The following is an 18,183-nucleotide window of genomic DNA, read 5'->3' on the forward strand; positions in this document are numbered from 1 at the left end:
AGCTTTGTACTTGGAAAAGCAAAGCTGCTACTGAATTCAGTAAGACTGTGAGCCTGAGGTAGAGCAAACATGGATTTCAAGTCTTTCAGAATGAATTTTTTTTGGACTTGCCCTGCAGTCAGCAGGCAGAGTTTAAAAAAAAAAAAAAAAAAAAAAAAAAGAACAGGGAAAAAAAAAAGAAAAAAACCAACACAACACAGAAATCAATTTGACGTTTTTCTGTGTGTTTGCCAAACCTGCCAGCAGTTGATTTTAACTTGTGAGACTGGGAGCACAAGCCAGGGTGCTTCCTGTGCCTCTTGCATGGAACGTTGCAGAAATCACTGGAGGTAAAAGCAGTTTGGTGTTGGGGTCTGTGTGTATGAACTCAGACGGGTTTTGCTGTCGTTTTCCTAAATGCAAATCCATTGCTGCTCGCTTTTATCCACCAGGAGGCAATGCTCCTGGCCTCCAAGCTCCCTTCAAGGAACCACATCTCCTGTGCCACTGCAACAAAGGGCTGTACCCCCTGACATTTTCCTGTAGCTGAAATCTGGAGGGGGAAAAATACCCAAACACCTGCTTCGCATTCCCTTTTCTGGGCTTATCTTGGCTGTTAGAGGATATCTTCATTTATGATGCTGCAAGCTCTCAACCCAGATCTAGCCTGTTTTGTTTTGCAATCCAGGGTGCATCAAAACCAGAACAAGGAGGTTTGGCAGCAGTTTGGGTCTGTGTGTTTGCTCTAGCTCCAGTCAAGTAAATGTGGAGTGAGGAAGGCTCTGATCCAAGATATACTGGGTTTGTGCTGGGCAGCCCACTGTGTGCAGTAATGCCTTCACTTGGTGTATGTATATTGCATGGCAAAGATTTTCAAGCACTGTTAATACATAGACTGCTGCTTTTTTTCCAGCTCAGTCTGAGACACATGCATGCATGTCAAAGAAAAACAAACGTGTGGTGTGTCAGTGTATCTCCTTATCTGTGTATCTCCTGAAAACCAACCCACAAAGCCCATGGCATCTACTGACTGAAAATCATTCTTATGGGCTTTAGATATCTGAATTTTTCCTTGTTTTAGGAATATTTTTGTAACTGGTGTTGGCCTCAGTAGGTATTTCACTGTAGCTCGATTTCTTTCCAACAGATTTTTTGTGTCTGTTTCCAGTTTCAGAGAAAGGATACAGAGAAAGGCCATCAAAGTGAGACTTGCTCATGTGATGTAATTCCTGAAGCCCATCTCTTTTCAGACAGTTCTTGATTAGAATAAATCACTTGGTGTAGGGGAGAAATGCTTGAAGCTATGCATAAACTTACTGGCTGTCCTTTTGGGGGTGCTTCCCTAACAAGTTTGTGTTCTGATGTGCTGTGAGCTTGGCAGCTCCCCCTGACTCCCACCTTGATGCTGTTGGTGTTGGTGCACCAAGCAAGGATGTCTCCTGCAAAGGCTCACATTCTTCCTCCTGCAGCATCAACGTTCTGTTTGCAGCTGTATGGCTGAAAGGGGAAAAGTATACCCAGGATGGTAATTTTTCCCCCTAGGGTGCTAAGCCTGCTATGCATTTCTATTTATTGACTATCAGCAAGCTTTTCCCTTGCTCCTCCCTACTCTTGCTGGTGAGCGTTTGCAGGAAGCAGGGACAGATGCTCTTGAATCATTTTTGCTGGAATAATAGCTGTCACTGGTGTCAAGCCTTTGACCTAGCTTTTTGTGTTTCCAAATATAATTTCTTTTGTATTCAAAAAAACAAAACAAAGAAGTCTTTTTCTTTTAGGAGCAGAGGGCAGAAGGGTAGCTGTTCACTTGTTTTCCTAGGCGTAAGCAAAATGCTTTGGCAGTAATTGTGATGTGTCCCTACAATGATAATCCTAACTGATCTGCGGCTTTTCACAGCCCACACTGCTTCACTGAAATCTTAAATGAGACCAACAACTGGGGACTTCTTGGTCACAGCGGCTTCAGTGGTAATCCTGCAGGAAATGCCTCTGTTCTGGCAGTAAAAATCCTAATTTTACATAATACCGAAGTTCATGAAAGCTATTGTCAGGGCTGAAAAAAAACATCCAGCGTGTCTTTTGTGGGGAAGGCTGCAGAAGGCTTATCATGTGGTCCATTGTTCTTCATTCTGAATGCATCTGGAGGCTTGAGAAATCATTTCTCTGGTGACAAATTCATGCCATCAGCCCAAGAAAGAAACAAAATTGATGGAACTGCTTTCTTCAAATGTGCTTCCCACCCTATGGTCCATCGCTTATCCTCTGTGGCTGCAGCCCATGCTGTGCTTTTATATGGTGTAATCAAGAATTCCTGAAAATCAGGAGAGTCCCTTGAGCTCGTAGCCTGTCCCTGTCGGTTTAGCTGAAAATAATGTTTTGTCCTGGCCAGCTGAGCAGGCATAATTAATAGTATGCTGAATGAGTGCTCCTGTGCCCTAGGGAATACATGCAGCTCCATCCCAAAGCCCTGACGTCTGCCTGCCCTCTGCAGAGCCCTCAGAGCAGCTAGGGCAATGTGGGGCTGGTTTTGGGTGCTGCTGCACATTGTATGGGCAGAGCTCAGCACTCCCTGTTGCTGGCTGGGGGGCTCTGGGTGTTGTGTTCCTGCTCGCCCTGCTGGAGAGCTTTGGAGTTCAGTGGGAGGGAGCGAACGGTAAAAGAAGTGATGGGGCAGGGTTAGTGATCAGGGCAGCTGAAAGAAGGAAGAGTAAAAGGGAGGAGGAGGGAACAAAGGGAGAGAAAGTGTGAAAAAAAAAATTATATCTTTTATTGCAAATCTGAAGGAATGGGCGGCTGTCTTGCCTCATTCTTCCCTTCCTGAATCTGGGGAATGATGCCTAATCTCCACAAATACCAAGCCTGAGCCTTCCTCCCTGCTGACATTTGTCCCCCTTCTGCACTGTGCAAATCCATTTGTCCTCTAAATGTGTGTTTGGATGTAAACACCGCCTCTGCTCATTAAGCTATAATAAATATTTGCAGCAACGCTCAGCGCTGGCAGTGCTGTGTTTCTGGGGTAACCTTTCTGATTTGATCTGCTCAGCTTGGACAACCCTTATTGACGCTTCGTGCTCTTCTTCTCTGGACGTGCTGCTGTTGGGCTGCCCTCCCCTAACACACCAAGCACCTCTGGTCTCTGTGTCCGCTCCGGGCAACACCGTGCTGCAATCGCAGTGTGCTCAAAGCCTGCGCAGGCACTGGGTAGCATGCAGCTACCTTGCTTGCATACAGATAACGTGTTGCTGCTGCAGCTCTGGAGGATGGAGTCTCTGGATTTGTGTAGCCTGTGCAGAAATGTCTCTCCTTAACAGCAATGTTGTTGGTCAGCATCTGAATTAGGCAGGTTAAGGCCAGCTCATGCCTGTTTAGGTGAGCTCCTTTGCCTCTCTTAAACCTTGTTATGTCTGCATTGCAATTTTTAGAGCTGCGTTCTGCAGCTCTAACATAGCTTTGGACACAGGAAAAATGTTTTGGGGTATGGGTGTTTGGTTAAGCCTGTTGTAATAATCCATTCTTTATTCTAAAGATGCAGTGCCTTTGCTGGAGGTGTGAGTTATTTCAGCAAGGCTGTGGGTTGAACCCAACATACCAATTGCTTACTGGTGTATGAAGTAAGATTGGGAAGGATTCTTGACTGGTGTTTAAATGAAATCAATGGAGCTCTGCTAATTTACCCTGGACAATTTTATTGTCACTACTGCTGAGCGATTGGTTCTTTTGTCTGCTTTGCTGTACCCTTTCCTCATCTGAACCTATAGAAATCAATTTTTGTCGCCCCTTCACAGCCTCCCAAGAGTTCCTGCTGGTTGTAGTAACCTGGGGATTTGTAGGAAGACTTAACTGAATAATTTCCAATCACTTCTGTGCTTATGAGCTGTGCTTTTCCCTTCTCAGCTGCTTTCAGCTCGCAATGCAGCCTCTGCATTCTGTGCTGCCTTTCATTGGTGATGCCAGGGCTGATTACATTTGCTGTCTTTGTCCTTTTGTGATGTTCCTTATGCCTGGAATATCCTCCTGGCACTGATTCAAGCGAATGCTTTTTTCCTACCATCCTCTATGAAGATCATTTCTAGTACAACACTCATTAGGTAGAGAAATGCAAAAAGCAGCCTCTTCCCATGGAATGTGGCTTTCTTTTTTGACTATGGAGGCTGTGAATTTAATCCTTAGACATCCTTTTCCTTTTTTCCTTTTTTATCTCCTTTTTTTCCTTTTGCTGAATGGGTATTTCAGGCATTTTGTGCATTCAGATAGAATGTAGGGTGTCATGGGGGCCAGCATTACATCCATCCAACACACCAATTTTATTATTAATCTCTGGGAAGTCTGCCTGCTAAGATATATCATCCTGTAGCTTTGGAATCACTGCTGCCTCTCCCACGGGGTGGGACACAGCTGCAGTTATTTGGGAAAGTTTTTAAAGACTAATTGTCTATAAATCTGGGAATCTGCAATAGTTGATTGCCATGTAGTCTCAGATCACTGATCCATCAGGCCAGCATGCCCTATTTCTACCACTCGTGCAAGTCTCAAAAGGACATACAGGAGATGCACTGGTAGATACGGAACTGCTCTACTCCATGGATGTTCCATCCTAAGCCTGTAAAGAGAGAGATTGTTTTAAGCCCCAAAACATACTTTTTTTTCATCTCTTTTCTTATGCTCTTTTACTACGAAGTATTTTAACTTCAGCTGCTGTTGGCATTGTGCACAGCTCCTTTGCCCTTTGAAGCTGGCTGTGTGTGAGGATTAGAGCTTGTAGGTCACTGGAGATTTTTGCGTGGGAGCAGGTGGTGAATTTTAGCCTTCCTTTGGCACGTAGCACATACACATAGAAACAGACACAGTGACAGCAGATTTAGTGCCAAGACTGGGGGGTCACCATTCTGCTATCATCAGTAACCTGGACAGCACGCTGCAGCTGGGAATCTGTCGAAAGGTCTTTCTCAGATACTGATGCTCAGTTGGGTAATGACAGCAAAAAAACCCACGATGAGATTTTATTTTCTGTTCTCTCTTTGCCTGAAATGAATACAGGCATGTCTTTGCAAACTGAGAGTCTTATTGTCATTTAAAAGTGATCATGACTGAACCATAAGGAAGCTGATGGGTGCGTTACAACCATTTTGTGGGACTACAAAGGGCAGCTTTGAACCTGGCTGAAACCTTTCTCCTTAGTAGGAGAAGTGCATTTTGTTTATCTCTTCTGTCAATCTGAAAGCCACTCTGAGTGAGAGACTCTTCATTATTAATAATCCTGGGAAGTAGTATTTTAAATTTTTATGGTCTGCACTTTGCAGCACCTGAACCACAATATATTACATGCACCGTGGCAGTGAAGTGGGAATTACAGCAAGGCTGCATGTCCTTTTCCAAATGAATAATTTAAAGTTTTCACAATGCCAGTTATGTTAAATATTATTACTCATTTCTTCAGGGAAAACCATTGAGCTCAAACGCAAATATAAAGTGGCAATAAATGATGTTACATTTAGTCAGTGCGAGACAAGACTCAGAATTCATATCAGTTCATTTTCTGAAACACTTACTTCATCCCACTGCAGGAAAATCTTTTTTAAGTTTCCATGCTCAATGTGGCGTTTTTCCATTTGTCACATTTCACGTCTGGGCTGCTCCTTCCCTCTGAAAGCAAATGCTTTTAATATAGTCCATTTGGTGAGAAGCTGCCCTTCTTTTCCTTTCAGCATCCCAAATGTCTAGATTTCCCAGACTCTCCTACTGTTTGCTGTCTCAAGGTTGTCCACGTTTGGTTTCCTGCTGGTGTATGCAGCCTCTGATCTGTTGTTTCTCGCCTCAGCACACCTATAATTTTCCAAAGCAGCACCACAGAGAAAGTCCCTGGTCCTGCATTCATCACAAACAAGGAAAGGTTTCCTGTTAACTCCACTGGTGTCAGTAGTGTTAAGCCTAGATAAAATAGCAAGCGTATTTACGTTTGGTACTCAATATATGTTTTAGCAAACAGCATCACTGGAAAAATCTTGCTTGTGTGGACCAGCATGATCGATGTGGCTTGTCTTGCTGTGTTTGGGTTTTTTTAACTTACACAGCTTGTACTGTGCAGGCTGCTACTGTGCACGTGAGAGATTGGAAAAAAAGAAGCAGAAGATGCAAGAAAGCAAATAGAAAATAAAAACCTTTCAAGACATAGTGAAATTGCATCTGCTATCCTAGAATGACCGAGGACAGCAGTTCTGCAGAGGACTGCCATTTTCGATATAGCATCTGGCTTCCTCCCCATCCTAGCCGTATCACTTGCCTACGCTTAATCCCAAGAATGTTACTTTCATACAGAGCTACTGTTGCCCAGTTAATGAAAACCTGAGCTCTGTCGGCAGCAGACACGGGTTGCTGGTGTGACTCAGCACATCACTAAGCTTTTCCCCTGGCTGCCCCTGCAGATGCTGGGCCCATGCTGCTGTGGGAAGCTCTTGGAGTGGTCCTGCAGCAGAATGCCACAGGAGCTCCATGCCTCATAGTTACAGTTGGCTGTGGGAAGGTGATCGGAGCAGATCTAAGCTCTGATCTGGCCAAAGCACTTAAATGCACACTTAACTTTAAATATCTGACTAATCCTGCTGATGTTAATAAGACTACGTGCAAGCTTAAAAGCTTCACTGAATTAGAATTTAATGAGTTCAAATGCTAGATAAACTTAGCTTTGGAGGAAGCTGCCAAGACTAGGCATGTGGATTCTTGTAATTAGATGTGTCTTTTTGCTGCTCTGTGGATGCCCTTTTCTCTTGTGTTCTTGTAATCTTCTCTGTCAACTTCTCTAAGAAGCAACTTTCAAAGAACAGTTTGATCTTGGGTGTAAAATGAAGAAAGTCCCAGGTAATTTGTTTGCGTCCTCCTTATTTTATCTGCCATGACAGTGTATCTGCAGTGGAAGCTCTCTGGGAAGCAGTGTGAAAACTTGGAGAATGGGATATAACAGCAGCCTAATTTGCAAGGAGATGTTCTGAGATGATGTTTATCCAGACTCCATCCACACTGCGGGCTTTAAAGGCGTACAGCTGTGCTGGGATGGGCTGGCAGGATGGCTGCTCTACTTTGTGGATGAACTCAATACAAAGCGAGGCATAAGAATATGTTGGATCAGGGCTTAGATGAAGAAACAGGAAGGTATCCAAGACTGTTCTGAAGGTATTCATCCAGTAATCACAAAGTCTTAGTCCATAAGGCTGATTGGTGGGACAGTTCTTGCTTTTTGATATTTATTTGCAGATGTGCAAGTTGTTCTGTGTGATGAATGAAAATAAGAGTAACAGTTCTCTGCCACAGAAAGCTCACACAGTCAAGGATGGTGACCCAGTACAGCCCAATGTTTAATCACGAGGAGTATGAGATAAGATTTAGAGAGTGTGCAGGAAGAGGTGAGAACTCAGGAAGCCAAGTGCAGAGGATGGGCTGAATGGTGTTGCTGCGCTAGGGGTGGCAAAGGCACTAATGGTCTATTTTGGGAGTATTCAAGAGACTTCTTCTCCAATTAAACACTGATTTGATTGTTCACGTTTGTTGTCTGTTCTCATGAGGCTGGAGCACAACCAAGCCCTGCTGCCAGCTCTGGTACTTACCCTCTTACTGCAGCACATTTTCACTGTAATAGCATTGCAGAGAAGGGAATGAAGTGATGGGCATTTCTCCCACTTCAGTTTGCTTTGAATTGTAACCTACACAGGACCCCAGTTTTATATCTCCTTTCTCCAGTTTTTGTCAACAACAACTCTACCAAAGTCAGCAAAAAATGAACAAGAAGAGAGAATCAGGATCGTTGTTTGCTGTGGTTTGTAATAAACGCTCACCCCTCTCCCAGGAAACATGTCGTGGAGTGAGATGAATGTGCCTTGTTTGCAGTGAAACAGTAGGATCCTGGTCTCTGATGGAACTGCTTTGGGGCAGCCGGTGATAAACGAGCTCTGATCATTGCTGTGGCTGTGGAGTCAGTGGGGGTTTTATTACTGTACATCCAACAGCAATTTGGTTAGAATTTCTGGAAGACTTTGCTGCCAGGGATTTTTTTTTTTTTTTTCTCTATGATAAAATGGGAAGAAAAAATGAAAAAGAAGTGATGGCAGGGAAACAGGGGGGAGGCAGAAACCCTGTCCTACCCTAACAACCTGAATCAGAAAAGCAGAAAGTGAAAACGGAACAAACAACCAAAATAGCAGCAATCAATCATGCAAAAAATATAGAAAATATTTCTTTATGAGATGCATTGTTCTTTCTGTGTGTACGTTACCACCTGACAGTGCTCACTCCTATTCCCAGGTGCTGCTGAGGCAGCCCTGCCTGGGGTGCTCTCACTAGGGCTCGAGGCACAAGCATTTGATGAACACAACTCAATTTCCAGAAGCCTTTGCGTGGGCTTCCTGATGGCAGCTTGTTGGATGGAGGGGGTGAGCATTGCTGCAGCAGTGGGATCTGTACTCTGCCTTATTTATTTAGACTGTAGGCGACTGAACAAGACGTAGCTCTTTTCTTCTTAATGTGCGCCCAGAGCCCTCAGCAAAATTGCATTTTTATCCTTACTGCCACAATACTGAGCGTTACCCCCACGCTGCAGGTCTTCAGTTTTCTGTTTTTCCTTTCTCATTTTATTTCTCTGCTCTCCTTTAAGAGGAGACCTCACTGCCTGCACTTTCTTCTGCTGAGTAATTCCTCCAGGTGTCTGACAAAGATATTTCTGCAGAGCAGCTATTTAGCTTTTGCAGTGCCAAAAGGCATTTAGCAAAGGTATTTCTTCGGTCCTCTACTAAAGCCTTTTGATACCTCTGCAAATGTCCCTGCAGAACACTGACCAATGATGTCTGTGGTTCTACACACACAAATCTCACTGCTGGCACAGTCAGCAAATTGGGTTTCAAGCAGCTTCTGGTCTGCCTGGGAGCTGATCTGATTTACTTATTCCCAAACCTGATAGACGTTGCTACTGGACTTGGACATGATGCCTTATGCAGGGTTGAGTGGGTTAATTTTCAATCTCATGCGTGTTTGTAAATGCATGCATGTAGACAGCATATTTCATACTTACCTGCCTAGGAGATATTTGTTGAATGTGATGACAAAGAGTGGAAGAAAAAGTCAATTTATATATAAAAACATGTCAAGCTTTTAATTTCTTTTTTCTTTTTTTCTGGTGTCACAGATCTTCTCTAAGACCTAATGTTAGAGCTTGTGGGAATGTCCTATTTAAAGATCTTATTGGCAACAGCATTATTTATCAAGCAGGAAGCATGGATTGGTGACAGTTTGGTATTGTGGTTGGTAGGTTTTAAAGCAGAGTGAGCTCTGGTTGGCAGGTGTTGATGGCTGACTCTATAATTTACTGTACTGGGTTACAAAAGGCCTTTCCTTGACTGGAAGGTAGGGCCCAGCTGAGTGCAGTCCTTAGTATGCCTGCCTTCTTTTGAGCAAGAGAATGGGATTGTTGCTTATTGTTAATACAGAGCTAACCTGGTCAAGCTTGTCCTGATGGGAGAGGGAGCATTGTTTGGTTTGGTCCAAAGTGTGTCAGGCTGCATTGCAGTGCACGGCAGGGGTCAGTTCAGTAGTGGAGTCATTGTGGAGTTAGGGTGCATCCCAAATATGCCGAATCAAACTTGTCTCCATATGTTACATCCTAGCATGAACGCTGTGTCATTAGAAGTCCTGAGATCCAAAATGCTAACATAGATATATTTGTGTGGGTTTTTTTATTCTCTGTTTTTTTCAAGACTTAATGTTGCAAATACTGCTGCAGTAAATGTTATGGAGAAGGATTTACTGAAGGGTGTAAATATTCATTAGTCTTTAATGATTTGCATTTGAATCCAGAAAATTGGCTTATGACTCCATGCTGATTTTCTCTCACTCTGATTTCCATGTGGCATTAAGTGCTAGAAAATTAAATACCTGGGGTTTTCTGTGGTCCAAACCACACTTTACTGTCTTCACTTGCATAAAAGTTCTTCATTAGCTGGTAATCAAGCTCATACCTGGCCTTATAATCTTTCCCTACAAACCTTCAAGACTTTGTTCCTAATGCAGAGCTTTAGGATCTGCCTTACGTCTCCCCTGTGACCTCTTCTAGTGTTTTTTTTTTCAACTTGGCAAGGCTGACACCTGCATAGCTCTGCAATTTAGAATGGGAGGCCAAAACGTGGAAGTGCTGGCCCTGTCATGTGGAGCTGTAATGTACTTCATCTCTCTGAGCCTTGCAAGTCACACCAAACTGTTATGTGCCTTGTGGACCCCGGCTGATGGAATGCTGTGCATCCACCATTGTTCGTGGTTGCTCAGAGCCACAACCCCACTTCTGCAGGGATGAGCTCAAACCCTTGGCTGGTGATGAGGATGGACGTTTTGCCTCCTCCAGAATTCCCTAGCTAGGTTAAGACAGTGCATCTGCGCTGGCATCCTCTCACAACGTTGTTTTCTTGCTCATGGTTGAGTAGTCTTTTAGGCATGTACAACAGGATGGATACGCTCACACTCATACATCAGGACTATTGATTTCAGTGCACAGCCCTCTGGGAGCAGTTGGCATTAGGTGTTATGTTTTCTGTGTTTGTGGTTGTCATGGTGACAGTGGTGGGATGCGTTTTACCCAAAATATTTAGGATCATTCTAGGTTACAAATAAATTCAATGTAGATTGAAAATGCAGTTTTGGTAATTTGACTGTACCCTTTTAAAAACCACTTGCAGACGGCTCCAGTGGCGTAAGCCACCTTGGTTTTATAAGATTAGCAGGAACTGGATTAGTCAGCAAATGGCACTGAGATCTCCTGGGGAAAACCCAAGGTGGTAGAATGAGATTAATATTGATAATATGGAGCCTGAATAAATGAGAGGCCAAACAGCCTAACTTTAAGTTGAGCTTAGTGGAACTTGTTAGGCTGTGGCTTTTTGTACGTGAGAGTCTTCTTTTGTTTGAGCTTTTTGTTGTTTTACATCTTCTGCCCATTGAATACTGTATAAAAATTATATGCCTGACCCTAAACAATAGTGGGTGTTAAGCATTTTGCTCTCAGCTATTTTAAGATGGTCCGAGGTCTCTGTTATCTGCTTGCCTGTTTATCTGTATTTTAGTTCCTGAGTGAGTTGTGAGCTTGTATTAATTGACGGTTATGAGATCCTTCTGTAGATTCAAGGGACAGTTGGAGTAGAAAAGCAATGGCTTAGGTAACAACAAAAAAAGTGCATGCTGTGTGCAGGAACCTTAAAAATGTTGATGTTTTCCAGGTAATTGTGAAAACAAGAACAGAGTATCAGCCTGACCAGAAGAACAAAGGAAAACTCAGAGTGCCCAAAATTGCTGAATTCACAGTCAGTTTCACTGATGGTGTAACAGAAAGACTAAAGGTAAGAAATGATTATCCTGCTGCCTTCTGATGTGAATGCCATTCATTTTAAAAATGCTAAATCAAAGCGACAGTAAAGACACAACAAATTTAATGCTCCTGTCATCACTTGTGTCAAGGAGAGGTTTATCTGAGTGAATACAAAGCTGTTTTTTTAGGATGGGCTTGAAAATACCTTTATAACTAGATATTATAGGAAATGGTTTTCTTCTCCCAGAAAGAGTGATGAAAATGTTTTCCAGCACAAACTGAAAGTTTTTTTTTCCTCCTCAAACATTTGTGTTTAAAAAAAAAAAGTGAAAATGGATTGAAACGGTTTGTCATCTTTCAAAAATTCTTTTGTTTTGTAGTAAAGTAACCCTGTTAATATTTAAAATATTTTTATTATTATGCATTTATTTCATTATAGATGAAAACTCAAACTGGATAAAAGAAGAGATATTAGAAAGTATCCAAGCATATCTTGTTCTGTAAGCAGTTCTGCTTCACAGGAATTAGAATTTTCTGAGGAAAAGTGTTTCCTTGAGAAATTTTCAACAGGCTCTACTGAAACGTGGAAAGAAACTCATGAATTATTGAGTGCCTTCAGTTCCTGTTGACTGCAGCAAATTAGAATAACTCAGTTCCTCCTAAAATTAGACTCTAAGCATGTAGCAGCTAGTATTTGCTGCCTTTTCATTGAAAAGATACGATGCTTTTACTAAAGCACAGAGCATAAAAATTGGGAAAAAAAAAAAAAGCGAGATTTGATTTCACAGTTCTAAAGCCAGAGGAAATATCAATGATTTAACTAGAAATTGTAGAGACTTGGCAGTGCCTAATTAATAGTTCTTATCCTTGAAAAACTGAGATGGGGCTTATACATTTTAAGAATGGAACATGATCCTCAACAATTAACAGGAATTCTCTCAAGCAAATGAATAATTGACTGAAGTAGCTTCCATTTGGTCTAGTTGTTCTTAATCTTGCTAGGAGTAGAGAAGTTTATTGTAATTATTTTCTAGTAATTTAGAAGACAGTATTACTTTCAAAATTATAATGTGATCTAGGAAGAATTGTTATCATTCTTCATTTCTAAAATGAGGGATAAGGCTCATTGAAGTGACTGAAGGGAAAAAAATTCAGCTACTCTTTGTGAAGCACCAAGAATGGTACTGTTTCTGTTCTCTGCAGAAATTCATTAATTTATTTCATGAGGAGAATTCTGTAGCTTTCATCCATGATATTTAAAACTATGGTCTATTTCTAAGGAGTCTGTGAATAATTGTGTATAGCTTCCTTTTTCTATTTTTTTTTTCCAGTAGAGATCCCATATTTTAATCTAAATTACAAAGGATTTACATGCTATTGATTGCAACTAAATTCTTCACTGATCTTGCTGCATGCATAGCCAAGTTCATTGTTACCACTGGTAAAGTACACAGCAAATTAGCTATGCTGAAATCCCCTGTCTTGGATACCACAACAGACATTTTCCATCATGAACAACATACAAATCAGAACCAGACACAATATGCCTGAGAAACAACAGTAAAATGTAGAGTCTCTGGGAAGGGTTGGGTTCTGGCCCTCAATAAATGGCATTATTGTTGATATTGGAAGTGGTGGTACATCACTGGTATTTAGAACTTAATCCTGCAGCCCTCAATAACGTCAGTGTGGGTGTTAGACCAAGGTTTGGTGCCATCAGAAGTTCTAGCTCTGTTAGTTAAAAAAGCAATGAAGAGCATCTCATCCCTACACACTGTGCATTCTGAAGGCCCAAAAGTTAGAAGCATAGCTCATCCACTACGAAAAGTATTTTTCCTTTCATTGGTTCCTTCCATAAGTTGTTTTTCTCTTTCTTCAAGTCCTCAGCTTGCTTTTGCATTCAAATTCTTTTGGATTACATTTTCCTTTTTCCTTCCTATTTTCTGTGCTGTTTGGCCTTTGCTTTTGCCCGTGTGTGCAGCAGCAAGTGCAGGGAAGTAGGAGGCTCTGGGAGCATGCACAGCACTGGCACCAATGTGAAGGTCTGAGCTGCCCTTTGCTGCACAGTGGGGATGGCTGTGGGAGCTGTGGCTATTCCTATGCAGCCTGGCAACATGACAGTTTCATTTTTAAGCTATTTCCTTTCCCTAAAGTCCATGTGATTTCCATTCTCTGCTGTTCAATGTCAACTTATTAATCAGTCAGCCTCTCGTCTAATGCTGGATAAGACTATAAGCCTCTCCCTGCCTGCTTTTCATAATGCTTCCATGTATCATATTAAGTTTGTAGTATTATTTTCTGACAAAAATGAGCTGAGATAATAGGTAATATTTCATTACCTTTTGTACTTTTTTTTTTATTGCACCACATTTTTATAACAATTTATATTTTTAGTGAAGTTATTAAAAATACTGCCCTCTGGTTATAAGCAAGCCTATTATCTGGTACTGATGAAATCATATTACATTTGTTTCTCATAAGAGGAAATCATAGTAAATACTTTTATTATCTCAGTTTGGCTGCAATTTTAAAAGCTTAAAAAAATAATAATATAAATGAGATCACCGTATTTTCTGTTGCTGGCTGGTTGCTTTGTGTAGCTTTCCAATAGACGTGTTGGAAATATCCACACATTCTTGCTAATTCACTGATGAAAGTATCAACCTATACTTGAGCCAGTCTATTAGCTGAGCACACTCCAAATGCGTGAGGTCTGTATCCAGTAAAACGTGTCAGACTGCATGTTCTTCCTCCCAGCGTACAACTAGTGTGAGTGCACCATAATGCTTCAAGTCAAGGATTTTCATAAGGAACCGTTTTGATACTGCTGTTCTACCACTCTGTATATGAGGAGCAATATGTGTCTCTCTACCTCACACCTGTACACGGGGGGAACAGGCAGGGTGGTATGACAGTGTAAAGAAATAGCCAAGAGGTCATCTTCTGCCTGCTATCACTCTACTTTTAGTAGAGTGCAAAGAGAGATGTTTTATTTTTCACTCCAAAGGTAAAATTATCATCAGTTCAAACAGAAACTCAACAAAGTGAGTCCCTGTCATTAATGAGTGTTTGTGGAAAAATGCCATGTTTATGACTGTGCTCCCCACTCACCTGTATCTCTTTGGAGCATTTTTTAACGTTCTTCTTTCAATCTGGGAAGTACTTTCTGCTCTTCTGATCACCAGGTATGGGAACATCCTTAGAGAAGGACACTTCCCAAGTTCTTGGTTGTTGTTTTTTTCTCATTTTTTTTTCTTCTGAGTCATAGATGCATTACAAAGAAGAGGAGACTCTCTGGGGAAAGTGTGGGACCTTATGGACATGGCAATCAAATCTGTAGATGCCCTTTATTCTGCCTTTTGGCTATCTTTTATTGAAGAGTCTAATAAATTATTAGGCAGCTTTCTAGCATGAGCAAGCCAAAGCCAGAATCTAAGCTTATGCATGAATATTTTTCATCCATCCAGAACAGGACAGATCTGAGCTCTTTAATTATTGTAAAGAAGAGACTGTCCCTAGGCAACAGTTCTTATTTCACGCCACCTCTTCCAGGAATTTTAGATATCTTCTGCAACTTGTCACATCTCCTAATAGATGAGATTATGATTCTCTATAGCTCAGCACACAGTGTCCTGGAAGTTTGACCAATTAGGCTTATTCTTCAGCTGGATGAGTCACCCCATACATACTTTATAACAAATGTTTAAATAGTTGCGCGTAGATGGGTTACAAGGAAGTGATGTAAAAGAGCCTTATGATTGAGCCATCTATATATAAAATAAATTTCTTTTATTGTTCTACTCCTCCACAGAGAAGCAGTGGCAACACTTTTTTATAAGCAGACTGGCAGTGATTTGTAGACCTTGCCTCCTCCAGGCCTTTGGAGCGCATCCCTCTAAGGAAGTTTTTGAACTGTAATGGTCTTATTGTGCAGTAATGATGTATACCAAGGTTTCTCAGTCTGAAAGGAATAGTGCCTGGTGTTTTGCCTTCCATGTTGCACTTTTTCAAGGTATTGCACGTTAACACGCTTTGCCACCAGTAGTGACACCAAAGTGGGTAAAGAAAGGGTCTGCAAATGTGATGACTCACATTTCTTTACAGAACAATACATCTAAGTCTAGGTACTTGAGGTAGATCTTACTGCTTCTTTTTGCCGATTATATTGCATGTTATAGATATAGAGAATGAATATCTCATGCAAGTTACATGATTTGAGTAAGTTTCTGCCCTAATTTATATCAATGTCAAAATGAGATTGAAATCTCCTTGGTTTTTGAGCAGATTATCCATCTGCTCAAAATTATCCATCATTACTTCTGGAGGACAGGTTTTCCAATCACTCTGTTTCTCTTCCAAGCAGTCCAGATTTTACAGAAACCAGATTATTTAGGGGGTGAAAAGCAGGTTTTTACCCACTTTCTTAGCTGTTACTGAACTTGTGCTGGGTTCAAGACATCAGCACCTGCTTGTGAGGAAACAAGCTGGAGAAGAGTTGCTGACGGATTTTTTTACTTGATCTAATCAGAGATCAGGAATGTTGGTAGACATGTGCTATCCTGGACCTGAATTTATCTGTCTCCTAATAGCACCAGAGGCTGGGCTCGAGTGGCCTTTCAGCATAGGCTTAGAATTTACAACATGGAGAACTGGGCTGATGCACATAACTGCTTGTCAGCTGCTTGTTTGTGCAAGCTGCACTTCTTATTACTGATGTGCAACCAGTTTGACCTCTGTTATCACCAAATGCCACAGAACTATTAATTACTGCTCTTTCAGAGAGACAGTGCTTCAGTGACCACCACCTAGGTGGTAGTTACCAACTGTAATTGTCTGACTTCTCAAATCTTCCGCAGTTCTTTCCTTTTCTTGGAACATTTTCTTAAGAAAGCTGAACTCATCAGTCTCTCAGAGTTGGAATAATTAAACCATGTACTTGTCTCCAACAGAATAAGTTGGGAGTGGGTGTATGGGGGAGAAATTGAGATATTTAAGAAGTGATTTATCTTCTTGGAAAAATCAGCTGAAAGCATTGATCACTACTTCACTGAAGAATATTGGGAACTTCACTCTTTTTGCTGCAAGTTGGGAAGATTAATTTTTGAAGTCGCTGGCTGTGTAATCTGTTCCTGTTGAGTATGCAATGTCAGTATATTTCTTATCTCCAGATCAATCCCTTCCCCTCTCTCCACCCTGAAACAGTTCTAACACATACAATATCCAGTGGATGTAATGATTTGACAGTTTTCATCAAGTCCTTAAAATATAGTGGAACCCATTCAAATGTTTCTGTTACTGAAATACTCATGCTGAAACAATTATTTTCCTCTGACCTAATGTGAATGATGTAGAACAGAATGTGTTTGTCTCCAACCGCACCCTACAAAGCTGACTGTGATGCAATGTTTGTTCCTTATCAAAAAGAAGCCAGTATCTGAAACACTTAATTAAGAAAGATTTTTCTGGGCCAGGGCCAGGGCTTGATTTCATGTTGGTAACAGCTTTGCTGAAATGGAAGGTGCTTTCCCTGCTTGCACCATCAGAATGTAACCTATTGAATCCCAGTGCGTTCAGCTCGACCTTGTAGTGGGAGGCTCCTCATGTGAGAAGCACTGAAATTCAGGGGGAAAGACAGGCTCTGGGCTTGGATGCTTGTGGAGGAAGATGTAGAGTTTTACTCATGAGCAGGAGCAGGTCTGGATTGCTTTATCTCTGTGGGTAAGATCTACTGAGGCGTGAGCAATAGTGTCTTTACAGAGTGGTGCAGAGAATTGCTGTGTGACCTCTACAGACACTCTGCCAAATGACTGCACCTTGAGCATAGCTTTGAGAAATGCATCATTTCCCTGAATGCATATATTTATCTACCTGTCCATCCTGCCCTTGGTTTTAGAGGACACATCATAATTGCAGCTGGATAGATGATAACTCTTCCTTGTTCTGCAGCACCCTCGCTAAATGTTGCATTCCTGTTTCTTCACTCTTAATACAGTTTCCTAAACTCATTTTCCTGCAAATGTCTCCATAGTAAGTTCTGCTTCCATTGGTATGCTGCTGATTCATGCTGATAGTTCTTCCTCTAACCTGCAAAGGCATGAATCCCTGGAAAATGGCATGGGGCATTTCATCATGTCCATCCAACAGCTAAATAAAATTAAAGGTTCCTTCAGCTGTTTAGTTACCACAGGGCAGGAGCAACTCATGGCTTACCTGAGTGTGAGATGGGCAATTTTCCTGACTGCTTTTTAATGCTAACAAAACACTGTTACCATGGTGACTGCCACATCACATCAGTAATCTGGAAGATGCAGAGTGGTTGCTGAAAGATCCCATTACACTGACTAATCTGAGTGGTGCTCAGGGGAGGGAACATGTTCTAAAACATAAAGATTTTTCTCACTCTGGTGATAATTGCTACTGTGGCTGTTTCCAGGCTGCACAGTACTCCTGTGGGCAGTGTGATCCCGGAGAACAGGGGACAAATTGGAGAAAAACTAGAAAAGTGGTAGACAATGTCATGTGGAGCACGTTAGCACTGGCAATAGCATTTGGGGTTTTGTTGCACTTGCACCAGCACAGAGAATGTGGCAGTGGGTTTCTATTGAGCCTCGAAGAAAGGCTTGAGGAAGTGTCTGTACGAGGAGACTGACTTGGGGGCTTGTTTAACCCTATGGAAGTTCCCAGCAATCATCAGGAAATCTCAATTTCTGGTGATTGTAAGAGCTCTTCTGCTCATCTGAGGTTGCCTTGGCAGTTCTTTATTGCCTTCTTCAGACGTGTTCTTCCTGAAGAGGTGGCAGGCAGCCCTCGCTCCACCTAAGTCTTCACCAGACAGTGGGAAGTTGGATATCAGGAAAAACTACTCCGAAAGA

At 41.8% G+C, this 18,183-nt stretch overlaps 1 protein-coding gene across 1 annotated transcript in view; it reads left to right on the forward strand.

The window, feature by feature from the left end:
• NSG2 (neuronal vesicle trafficking associated 2) overlaps window positions 1-18,183 on the forward strand; it is a 36,191-nt gene that overhangs the window by 2,680 nt on the left and 15,328 nt on the right. Inside the window, exon 3 of the mRNA XM_031598110.2 lies at window positions 11,223-11,342. Within this exon, the coding sequence (XP_031453970.1) occupies window positions 11,223-11,342 (120 nt within the window). The remainder of the gene's footprint in view (window positions 1-11,222; window positions 11,343-18,183) is intronic.

The sequence above is a fragment of the Phasianus colchicus genome, chromosome 15 (assembly GCF_987193195.1).
Source record: "Phasianus colchicus chromosome 15, bPhaCol1.hap1.1, whole genome shotgun sequence".
In the NCBI taxonomy this organism is placed as follows: Eukaryota; Metazoa; Chordata; class Aves; order Galliformes; family Phasianidae; genus Phasianus; species Phasianus colchicus.